This window comes from Marmota marmota, unplaced genomic scaffold, assembly GCF_001458135.2.
Source record: "Marmota marmota marmota unplaced genomic scaffold, marMar, whole genome shotgun sequence".
NCBI classification, from domain to species: Eukaryota; Metazoa; Chordata; class Mammalia; order Rodentia; family Sciuridae; genus Marmota; species Marmota marmota.
The window spans coordinates 5,344,000-5,356,618 of record NW_026000171.1 but is presented as its reverse complement, the minus strand read 5'-3'; the positions used below and the strand labels follow the sequence as shown (position 1 = coordinate 5,356,618).

Below are 12,619 nucleotides of genomic sequence, written 5' to 3'. Positions count from 1 at the left end.
AAACGAAAACAACAACGTTAAAAGAAAATCTTAAGTCCCTTCCTTGTCTAATGAAAGATCTTTGAAAAAGTGATGATGACCCTTTGAGCATTTGGAGAGCAGGCAGCTAGGCCTCCCTTCTACTGCTTAACCTCTTCTCTCCTAGTTAGGAAAATACACAGATCCCATTGTGCCTTTTTCTCCTGACACTAGATCCAATCTCATGGGGACCAAGTTCACAGTGTATGACCATGGAGTCAGCCCAGTCAGGGCCCAGGGTCTGGTTGAAAAGGCGCACACGCGGCAGGAGCTGGCCGCCATCTGCTACGTAAGTGACCCTCCCAGCATACCCTTTCTCCTTCACCCCGAGCACCCTGCTGGTGCCACTGCCAGCCGCCCTCCAGGCTCGTTTCCATTTCTCTGATCCCTCTTTCTGCTGCTGGTATCGTTTTATTCACATATTCATGTTTTGATTGTTTAATTGTGAAATTATTTATGTAGGAATTATTTTTGACTTTTGTGCTATTTCTTGCCTCATCTACTCTTCTCTTTTCCTAATGCCACTTAATTCAGACCTTCCTGACCTTTTCTCCATTGACCAGAAGTTAGAATACAGTAAAACCATCTCTTTGCTTTTAATCCTTCCTTCTTTTCTTCCCTTCTTCCTCCCTCTCTTCCTTCCCTCTTTCCATTTCTCAACTTGATTTCCTTTTTTTTTTTTTTTGTATTTTATTGAGAGACAGGGTCTCATCACTGAGTTGCTCAGTGCCTCACCATTGCTGAAGATGGCCTCCTGCCTCAGCCTCCTGAGCCACTGGGATTACAGACATGCACCACCGTGTCTGGCTCTTTTATTCTTGATAGTCTTACCAAGTTGCCCAGGCTATCCTTGAACTCCTAGGTTTAAGGACTGATTCAGCCTCCCAAGTGTCTGGGATTAATTATAGGCACATGCCACTGACCAAGTTTCCTAATTTTCATTCTCTTTATTTAATTACACAAAGTAATAAAATTATTTTTGGTATTCTTGACATTGTTACCGTTTGCCGGTGTGTTGGTACTGGGGATTGAACTCAGGGGCACTTATCCACTGAGCTCCATCCATAGCCCTTTGCATTTTTAAATTTTGAGACAGGGTTTCACTAAGTTGCCAAGTCTGGCCTTTGACTTGTGATCTATCTGCCTCAGTTTTCCATGTGTCTGGGGTTACTGGAGTGCACCTCTACACCCAGCCATCGTCCGTATTTTTTTTTTTTTAATTTTTCTTACTTGTGTATGGACAGCAGGCCTCTGTTTTATTTGTTCATTTCCATATGGTACTGAGGGTCGTACCCACTGCCTCACGCACGCCAGGCGAGCACTCCTCTGCTGAGCCAGAGCCCGGCCCATTGGCAGCATGTGTGTGCCTAAGGAAGCCTCATGTTAGGACAGACATGGTCTCTTTTTCTTTTCTGCTTTCAAATTGTGCTTTATTTTCCCATCTTCCAGGAAACAAATGTGCTTGGATTTAAAGGCCCTAGGAAAATGTCTGTGATTATTCCAGGGATGAATATGAATCATGAGCGAATCCCGTTTCGGCCACGAAATGTAAGTAAGGACAGGCTTGATTGGCAAAGGGCTCAAAAAGACAATGACATAACACAGAAGAGATCAGCACAGAGAAAGTGTTGATTCGTTCAGATCCTGAACTGGAATATGCTCACACTCTTCTTTAGGAGAGCCGTCGCCCAAATTCTCAGGATAATTGCAGTTCCAGAGATGCTAGTGAAGTCATTGACTTGAAATCATTTCTTCTGCAAAGAGAAATGCTGGATCATATGTAATAAATAACAACAACAACAACCTGGCTTAGTGTTGAATTTAACTCTTAATTTACCCTTTCTGAAATGGAGAAAATATTTACCTACTTCTGCCTTAAAATAAAATAAATTTGTTATCATACTTCTCAGTACAAAGTAATGATTTTACCTTCCACCAGGATCATGAGAGTTTGCTTTCAAAATGGCAAAACAAAACCATGGAGAACTTGATTGAACTGCACAATAAGGCCCCAGTCTGGAATGACGACACTCAGTCCTATGTGCTGAACTTTCACGGCCGGGTAACTCAGGCATCTGTGAAGAACTTCCAGATAGTTCACGAAAATGACCGTAAGCCACAGGAAGGGCTTTGTGGGAATGGGGACAGGGTTCTGACAAGACAGAAATGATTGCTTCCTATAACTGATAGGAAATTATATTCAGGAGAGAATTACTTCAGAAAGAAAGGATTTGTCTGGAAAGACAAAACTAGACTTTTAGAAGAAAACTTCCCAATTGTTGTTGAAGCCAGGCATGGCAATACCTGCTTGTTAATCTTAGTGACTCAGGAGGCTGAGACAGAAGGATTGCAAGTTTTGAGGCCAGACTCTCCAACTTGGTAAGACCCTGTCTCAAAATAAAAAGGGCTAGGAATGCAACCCTGGGTTCAATCCTTAGTACCAAACAAAAGAAAACAAAGCTTTTGTATCCTCTATATATTTCCTATTGTATCATTTCTTTTTCTTTGTTTTGGTTTTGTTTTAGGTTCTTTCATGTTGGGGATTGAACTCAGGGCATCAATACATGTTAATCACATGGAAATCACTGAGTTACGCCCTAGCCCACACCCACTTTGTTTCAGTTTTCTAATTTAAAGAGAACTGGTGATAAACTGATCCTGAGTTTTGTTTTGTCCCCTGTATCTAAAAATATATTGGGTTTTTCCCTAGTACAATCACATTATGGTCTAACCTCCAAATTTCTTTCTTTTTCTAGCTGACTACATAGTCATGCAGTTTGGACGTGTGGCAGATGATGTGTTCACGCTGGACTACAACTACCCGCTGTGTGCACTTCAGGCCTTCGCTATTGGGCTTTCTAGCTTTGACAGCAAGCTAGCGTGCGAGTAAAAAAAGCAATCAGAGCTGAGCTCGCTTGCTACAGAGCTTTCAGGAGCAGGAAATCGCCACCTTGACCTTGCAGAACATGAAGAGCAAGAGTATGACTCTTTTGGAATGACCCCTGTGTGTGTGTGTGTGTGTGTACACAGTCATGCATATACACATGTATGTATTATATGTACACACACACACACCCTTCTCCGAGCTCCAGAGACTTGGTCAGGGATCACAGCTTAGCTTATTTTGGGTGAGAGAGGGTTTAAAGCACAGACAGATTCTTGTCAGGAGTTCATTAGTGGCTCCTGAAGTTATCACCCAACAGATTCTGTGCCTCAAGAGTGAGATTCTTATGCTTGGAGATTTGCAGCAGAATCAGATTCTAATGATTAAATACTTGGGTCTCTTTTTTAGAAGGCCTTTTCAGAGAGTGATGGTTTCCTAAATTGCCTTTAGTCTCCCGGGCAAGAGCCTACAAACTTTGTCTTCAAATGGCCTAATAATCTCTCTCACAGCTACTCAAATCTGCCTTTGCAGTGCAAAAGTAGCCATAGATATTTCATGCACAAACAAGTGTGGCTGTGTTCCAATAAAACTTTATTTACAAAAACAGGCAGCAGGCCAGATTTGGCCTGTGGGCTCCAGTTTGCCAACTTCTGCTTCAGGTATATCCATATGCTTTGTGGGCTTGAACATCTTCCAGAAGGGGCCTGTCTGTGATCATGGAATCGTGAGTAGAAAATGACACCCAGGAGCAACAGTTTTACGGATTGTACCTTAAGGGGTACTTGTGCTACAGCCATTGTTATGTAGCTTTTACCTTGTTTTGGTGCCAGTGGCTCTAGATTGTTGTCTACCATAGGGACCAAGAAAACCCAAAGTTAGTGATCATTTTGAGCCCACACAGGTGACTGAATTCTGCTCTCCCATCATAAGAGAAGGTAGAGCCTGCACTGTACTCCCCTGGAAGAAGACCTTATGTGCACCAGGAAACCAGCTTAGAAGTGTGTTTTCTTTATCAGAGGGAGTGTAGTATTTGTTTCTTGGGACCAGCTTCTTTTTCCATGGAATGGGAAGGTTCTAACATCACAGTTCCCCTTGTTTTCTTCCCTCAGGGTAGGTGGGTAGGCAGCAATCTCAGTGGCTGTGACAAGATTTGTGATCAACGATGTGAAAATTTTCTTTAATTGTCGTTGTTTCAGTTTAGGCTAAAAGCACACACTCCAGAGGGGACTTAGTTCTAGTGAAGACCGAGAGTCCTTTGATAGTTGCCCTCCTTCTCAACCCACTGTGCCTCCCACAGCTGTGACACCATGGTGCCACTAGTGTGGAAGGCCACACACACTTGCACACATTGCAAGAAATAAGGGAACATTGTGTGCAGGAACTATATCAGTGTCATTGTCAAGAGAGGTGGCAGAAGAGATTTGGTGAATACCGCTAGTTGCCTCTTGAGCTCTGCACACCTTTCTGGGAAGAGCTTTGGGTCCTTCTTGATGTCCATGTCACTAGCCCCCTAAGGCTGGTCCATCAGTGCAGATGCTGCTCCCGTCACTTTTCCTCTCAGATCCTAAGATTTCTACTGAGTCTTTCAGGTATGAGCTCCTCCCAGCAAATTATGACTCTTACACAAATTCATGGGCACCACAGTGGTATCTGAACTTGAGAATCCAAAAACTCTGTGAGTTCTATATTGAGCATCATTCAACTCCCAAGCCTTTGGGCACTGAGCTGTTTGCCAGCATGAGGCAAGGAATCTGATGCAGCTCTGTGATATTTCCCTCCTTTCATCCCTGCTTCCTGTTGCTGCTCCTTTCTCCACATCAAATAGCCACATAAAGACAGGAGATCCGGGAGTTGAGGAGATCTCATGCTCATCCCCTACTGGCAAGGCGGCCTGCTTGTTTCGACATAATTGGTTTCCACCTCAGGCATGCTTCCCATAAAGTGCCTCGTTTATAAAAGTGCCTGAAAGCCTGTCATACCTCTGTCCCCACCGTGCTGATGTACCGTCTAACAAGTGACCCTTGTTGAAGTAGAAAGCTGTCCACTGATTTCCTGTCCTAGGATAACAGTGTCTGGGAATGGAGGACCTACGGTGGGGTGACTGGATCTGATCCTGCTTCTTCCTACTCTCTCTGGCTCAGAAAGCTACAGACCCCAGTTTCATGTACTCTCGTCTTGAGTGTGCAGGTGATTGGTTTTACATAAATCGTATTTATACCTTTTGTATGCTACAGAAATAAATGATAATTTTATAAAAATATGAACGTCATCTTTCTCCTGATCTCATCCCTCACAGTTCCTCTGTCAGGGTCTCTAGTGAAATTTTTCATCGTGTCAGCAGTGAGCTGATAAGGTCTTTGTGATCAGTATCAGCACAAACTTTGGACCTGGGGTAGAGCAGGAGGCTGCAGACTGAGCCGTCTATTTTGGAGGCTACCAAGGCACATCATCCATGTGACACCAGAGCTTACTGGTAGCAGGACCCAGAGCTAAGCTGACAGGCTACAGAGAGCAGCCTTTATATCACCTGGACACTGCACTGCTGAGCCTTCAGGATGTCTTTCATAGTCATTGCTGGCAAACAAGTGAAGTGTCTAATGGTAAAAGACCCCTCCCCCACCTCTAAGAATTCACATTCTAAGCGCTACCTTATATTGATAAGTTGAAAAGAAAGCATATGTTCACAAATCTTTAGTAGGTCTCCCTGCACAAAGCAGTGTCATGGCAATAATAAGACACAGGAAAAAAGCAGGAGCCTGAAGCAGGGTGAGAGCTGGAGCCTGTGCTCAATTCCCCCTTTTAATATTTTATTTAGAGACAGGGTCTTGCTGAGTTGCTAAGGGCCTGGCTAAGTTGCTGAGACTGGCTCTGAACTCACGATCCTCCTGCCTTAGCCTCTCGAACCACTGGGATTACAGGCATGTGCCACCACACCTAGCTTAGCATTCAGTTTTTTTTTTTTTTTTTAATGTTAGTTGGATACAATACCTTTATTTTATTTATTTATTTTTATGTGGTGCTGAGGATCGAACCCAGCACCTAACATGTGTGAGGCGAGTGCTCTGCTACTGGGCCACAACCCTAGCCCCAGCCCTTTTTATTTTGAGACAGGGTCTGTAGTGAAGTTGTTGAGGCTGGCCTCAAACTGGGGATCTTCCTGCCTCAGCTTCCAGAGTTGTTGAGATTACTGGCATGTGCCACAGTGCCCAGCTGATTTTGAAAAAATAAATGTCTTTTATTTTACCAGTACAATTATGAGATGAATTGACATTTGTCAGTTCAGTTACAGTAACATTGCTCCACAGAGGAAATGCTGGGACACTGGGAGCTGCCCTTTTCCTTGGCCTCCAGCTCCTTCTCTGAGTAGAACGGCCCTTGCCCATATCCTCACTCCATATGCCTGCTCTTTGCCCAGCCAGGGGTTGACCTGGGACTAACCAGCTTGTGTCGCATCTCCTGAGACCTATTTCCTTGCCTTGTGCACACTGCATCCTGATGCGCTCTCTGCTGCTCTGTCTCCTTGTCATCATGGCTGGTGTGTCTCTTCTTGGTTCTGGAGATTGAACCCAGGGACACTCTGTCTCTAAGCTATATTCCTAGTCCTTTTATTTTGGGAACCAGGGTCTCTCTAAGTTTCAGAGGGTGGCCTTGAACTCTCAATCATCCAACTTCAGCCTGAGTATCTTGGATTACAGGTGAGCACCACCACACCAGACCTCAGTCTTGAGCTGGTTATGTAGCTCAGTGGCAGAGTACTTCCATAGCATGTGTGAGGCCCTGCAAAAAAGAAAAAAAAAAAAAAAAAATGCCTGTCTTGCTGGGTATAGTGTCTTGAGACAGGAGAATTACAAGTTTGAGGCCAACTTCTTAACAAGATCCAGTCTCAAAAAAAAAAAAAAAAGGTCTGGAATGTAGCTCAGTGGCAGATGTCCCTGGGTTCAGTCTGCAGTAAAGTCTAGTCTATCAACAGATCAACCAGTAGATTTTCCCCCACCTACAAAAACCTAGGCTGCCACAATAATAATTTGCTGTTAGTGCTGTGAGGACTACAGACTTCAGATGGTTTTATGGCACCACCTGGTGACCAAAGCTGCACATTAAAATAACAAAATAACAACACTGATGTAATATAGGTGAGGAGGTCTAAAAGGGCTGAGTGACTCCTGCACCATCTTGTTTATTAAGCACCCTAGTGTTACAGCATGACTCTCATAAATGCCTGAGAACTTTAGTAACTCATTTTTTTTTTTCCTTTGGTGGAGACTGATCCCAGGGCCTCACACTTGGCTTTAGAGTTTCCAAGTGGGGGAGTAAAACTGTCCTCATGTCCAGGAAGAAAAAGACAGGAAGGGTCAGGGTCCCACAGAACCCTTTGAGGGCATACCCCCAATGACCTAGGATTTCTCACTAGGCCCCACCTCCTAAAGGCTCCTCAACTTCCCAATAGCACCAAGTTGGGGGCCAAGTTTTTAACACATGGGCTTTTGAGGGACATTCAACATTCAAATGATATCAGGAACCAAGTGGGGTGAGAGCTTTCCTGGCATATCACCACGTTTTATGACACATCTTTTGTTTAATGTGGTGGCTCTCAAGCCTCAGGGGTCTCATATCTAAACACTCTCTACCTAGATTCTGTCCCTTGTTATGTTGTTATGATTTTCTTTTTTTCTTTTTTTTTTTGGTACTGGGGATTGAATCCAAGGGCACTTAATCACTGAGCCAAATCCCCATGGAGACAGGGTCTCCCTCAGTTGTTTAGTGCCTGGCTAAGTTGCTGAGGCTGGCTTTGAACTCACGATCCTCCTTGCCTCAGCCTCCAGAGCTACTAGGATCACGGGCCTGTGCAACCCTGCCTGGCTGATTCTCAAGAATAATTGTCTTGAAGTTCTGTAGCTTGGAAGCAGGAAGGCTAGGAAGGAAGAACAGTCTGAGGGAAAAGGATGATAGGCAGAGGAAGGTGAGGAATTAGGAGGATCAACATGAGGCTTGGGTTCAATCCCTAGTACTAACAGAAATGAAAAATGATTTTAAAAACAGTTCAAGTTTAAATACTAAGGTGCTAATTAATGCGTGCTTGGGACAAACTATATCAGCATAATATAGAAATATGGCTTTAGTACTTCAGTAGTGCCTCTCACATGCTAGGCAAGCACCCTACCATTAAACCACACCCTCCGCCCCAAGTTTATACTTTTATATTGGTTTATGGTTTATGAACTACTAAATCAGTGGGGTGCAGTGCCTCACACCTGTAATCCCAGCAGCTCAGGAAGCTGAGGCAGAAGGATCGTGAGTTCAAGGCCAGCCTCAGCGATTTGGCGAAACCCTGTCTCAGAATAAAAATTTAAAAAGGGCTGGGGATGTGGTTGAGTAGTTAAATGCCACTGGGTTCAATACCTGGTACCAAAAAATAAAAATGAAAGAAAGAAACTCTTGACAGTTTCTTAAAGCAGTAATCAGCTGGGGTGCAGTGACCAATTCCTGTAATCCCAATGATTTGGAAGGATGAGTTCAAGACTAGCCTGGACAATCTCAAAATAAAAATCAAAAAGGGCTGGGGATGTAGCCCAGTGGTAAAACACCCCTAGGTTCACTTCCTAGTATCGCAACATCATCAAAAAATAAATTAATTAAGCCGGGCTCGGTAGTGCACACCTATGATCCCAGCAGCTCAGCTGAGGCAAGAGGATTGCAAGTTCAAAGCCACCCTCAGCAACTTAGTGAGATCCTGTGTCCAAATAAAATATAAAAAGGACTAGGAAAGTCAATGAGGAAACTGAGTCTTGTCTATTATGTAGCAGAGCTGGAATTTAAACCCAAATTGTTTAATCCCCATTGAGGTCATAATACACATATTAATACTTATCTTCAGAATATTGTCTCCAACAGGTTTACTGAAGATGAGAATTTTAGCTGTTTTTTTCTTGCCTCTGCTTAGCTGAGCTGCTGGGATCATAGGTGTGCACTACTGAGCCCGGCTTAATTAATTTATTTTTTGATGATGTTGCGATACTAGGAAGTGAACCTAGGGGTGTTTTACCACTGGGCTACATCCCCAGCTCTACCTCAGTGGTACAGCATTTGCCTAGTACTTATGAGGCACTGGGTTCGATCCTTAGCACTACATAAAAATAAATAAATAAAGATTAAAAAACATTTTAGCTGGGTAGGTTGGAGCCTGCTTTTGATTTTTTTCAAGACAACTCTGGATACCTGACCTTTTTAAAAATATATGTATATTTAGTTGTAGATGAACACACAGTATCTTTATGTGGTGCTGAGGATCAAACCCAGTGCCTCACACATGCAAGGCAAGTGCTTTAATACTGAGCTACAACCCCAGCCCTGGATACCTGATCTTGGGTATCTCAGAAACAATCCCCATTTGAGACTTGGGTGCAAACTTAAACCTCTGGGTGTCAGAAACCAGTTTTTTTTTTTTTTCCCCCAATCTAGAAAACTACTAAATCAATCAGCTCAAGCTGCAATAACAGATTTTTTTCTTTTCTTTCTAATTTTGAGAGACAGGATCTCACTGAGTTGGTTAGGGCCTCACTAAGTTGCTGAGGCTGACCTCTAACTTGTGATCTTCCTGCATCAGCCTCCTGAGTTGCTGGGATTATGAGCATGTGCCACCATGCTCAGCTCAGAAATTTATTTCTTATAGTTCTGGAGTCTGGAAGTTCAGGGTCAAGGTACTGGCAAGTTTGGTTTATTTGAGATCTCTCTTTTTGACCTGTAGACACCCCTCTTTCCTATGTTCTTACATGGCCATCCCTTGATCTGTGTATGTTTACCTTCTTAGAAGAACAACACTCAAGAGTGAACTAAAGCCTACCCCAATGACCTCCTGTTAATCTAACCACCTCTGTGAACACCTTATCTCAAATCATTTTCATATTCTGAGGTACTGAGGGTTAGCACTTCACCATGTGAATTTGGGGTGGGGGGACACAACTCAGTTCAGATTTAGTCTGTCATGTGTACTATTCCCTATATAGTACACCCAGAGCTGCTTTTCCTTTTTCTTTTGCCGTACTGGGGATGGAACCCAGGACCTCTGACATGCTAGACAAGTACTCTACCACTGAGCTCCACTCCAGGCCTCTACTTCTCTTTGATAAAGAAATAACAGAACTTTGGACTAGGGTTGTGGCTCAGTGGTACAGCGCTCACCTAGCACATGCGAGACCCTGGGTTCAGTCCTCTGCACCACATAAAAATAAATAAAATAAAGGTTTTGTATCCAACTACAACTAAAAAGTAATGAAAATATTTTAAAAAAGAGAAATAACAGAACTAATATTATGCTTATCAAATTATTGACTGCTTTTATTCTATAGAAATAAAGGAGAAGACTCCTGGTAGAGCACTTGCCTGGCATGTGTGAGGGTGTGAGGCACCCAGCTCTGGGTTTCATCTCTAGCACAACACACACACACACACACACACGCACACACAGTCCATTTTGTTCTTGGAACACAAGATGAAGAGTCCACTTAAGGAAAAGTAGGAGACAGAGGTTTAAAAGGAAAAAGAAGCCAGGTGCAGTGGCACATGCCCATAATCCCAGCCTTTCAGGAGGCTGAGGCAGGAGGATCCTGAGTTCAAAGCCAGCCTCAGCAATTCAGTGAGATCTTGTCTCAAAATTAAACATAAAAAAGACTGGAGTATAGCTCAGTGGTAGAACTCCCCTGGGTTCAATCCCCAGTTAAAGAAAAGAAAAGAAAAAGCTGAAGAAGCTGGGCACAGTGGTGCAGGCCTATAATCCCTAGCAATTTAGGAGGTCAGCCTCAGCATTTTAGTAAGACTCTCTCTCAAAATAAAAAATAAAAATGGCTGAGGTGTAGTTCAGTGGTAGAGCTCACCTGGGTTCAATCTCCGGAACTGTACAAAAAAGGGAGAAAGAACCTGAGTCTTAGCTGAGCAAGAGAGAGTAGGAATGAGTCAATCACAAAGCACTCTGGGAGGAAGGGAGGAAGCAGCTTTGGGGAAATCTCAAAAACAGTATGTTGTTTGCCTTTTACCTAAAGGTTGGGAAACAGTGTCTCTTACTGCTCTTGTCAGATCTATTGGGCTATTGGATCCCAGTTGCCAGTTTTTGTTTGTCTGTTTGGGGAACATGGTTAGATTTATTGGAAAATAATTAGTATTATAAACTTAGGAATGGTTGAAACAAACATTTTGGACATTGAAAGAAGGAATGAAGAGTTAGGAAGATGTAAATGTTGGTGTTTCCTCAAAGATCCAAAGATCATTGAATAGTGCTAGGGATTGAATTCAGGGGCACTCGACCACTGAGCCACATCCCCAGCCCTGCTTTTTTATATTTTATTTAGAGACAGGGTCTTGCCGAGTTGCTTAGCACCTTGCTAAATTGCTGAGGCTGGCTTTGAACTTACCATCCTCCTGCCTCAGCCTCCTGAGTAGCTGGGATTACATGTGAGCACCACTGTACCTGGCTATATAACCTCTTTCTACCCCAGCTTTATTAAGGCATAATTAACAGGTAAAAATTACATATAATTACAATGTACAATGTGAAGTTTAGATATATGTATGTTTGGGTTTGTTTTTCTGGTCCTGGGCATTGAACCCAAGCCTGGAGCATGCCAAGCACATTCTCTAGTGCTGAGCTACACCCAGAACCTATTTTATTTTTTATTTATTTACTTTTTATTGCATTGTACTGGGACTGGAATGCAGGAGTGCTCTTCTACTGGACTATCCCCAGCATTTTTTATTATTTAATTTAATTTTATGTTTGGTACCAAGGATTGGACCAAGGGGCACTTACCCACTGAGAGCCACATCCCCAACCTTTTATTTTTAATTTTGAGTCATGGTCTTTCTAAGTTGCTTAGGTCCTCAATGAATTGCTGTGGCTAGCCTCTAATTTGTGATCCACCTGCCTCAGCCTCCTGAGCCACTGGGATTATGGGCACTTGGGCTTATTTCATTTTTAAAAGATGTGAAGTATGGGGAGAGGGGAGTGAGAAACGAGGGAAGGTTAGATATGTAGTTGTAATCCCATTTTCTTCCTGATTATAAAAGCAGTATAAACATGGCAAGGTGGCTGGTCCTATAGTTCCAGCAACTCAGGAGGCTGAAGCAGGAGGATTGCTTGAGCCCAGGAGTTGAGGCCAGCTTAGGTAGCACAGTGAGACTCCATCTCAAAAAAATATGTAGGACTAGAGATATGGCTCATTGGTAGAGTGCTTGCCTAGCATTTTAAGGATCTTCCCAGCACTGCAAAATGAATGAATGAATGAATGAATAAAAATAAGTGTAAAAGTACTAATTAGTCATACAAAATAAATAACATGAGAAAATAAAGAAATCTCAATCTTCAAGCTTCCAGAGGTAAAAATAAAGATATATAAATACTGTCTTTAGACCCTGATTTCCCACTTATATATGTTTAGTTTATTTAAAAAGAACATCTCGTTGAGGCCCGGGCTGTAGCAGGTTGCTTAGCATGTGGGAGGCACTGGGTTAGATCTCCAGCATCAAAAAATAACTATGAATAAAATATAAAACATCTCATTATTAATAGCTGCAAAGACTTCTATGACATAGATGTGGTTGAATTTGTTCTACAAAATGTCATATGGATAATTTGTTTGACTATGACCTATGAGAGTTAGAAAAACAAAGTTTATGACAGTGGTACAGCGCCCCATGCCAATGGAAATAATACCAAACAACATATGG

General features: G+C 42.8%; 1 protein-coding gene across 6 annotated transcripts in view; it reads left to right on the top strand.

The window, feature by feature from the left end:
• Tulp3 (TUB like protein 3) overlaps nt 1-5,162 on the top strand; it is a 67,313-nt gene extending 62,151 nt beyond the window's left edge. For all 6 annotated transcript variants that reach the window (XM_048787700.1, XM_048787699.1, XM_048787697.1 and 3 more), the window contains 4 exons: nt 193-307; nt 1,468-1,566; nt 1,958-2,129; nt 2,775-5,162. In XM_048787700.1, the coding sequence (XP_048643657.1) occupies nt 193-307; nt 1,468-1,566; nt 1,958-2,129; nt 2,775-2,908 (520 nt within the window). In that variant the 3' untranslated portion in view covers nt 2,909-5,162. The remainder of the gene's footprint in view (nt 1-192; nt 308-1,467; nt 1,567-1,957; nt 2,130-2,774) is intronic.
• The last annotated feature ends 7,457 nt before the right edge of the window (nt 5,163-12,619 follow it).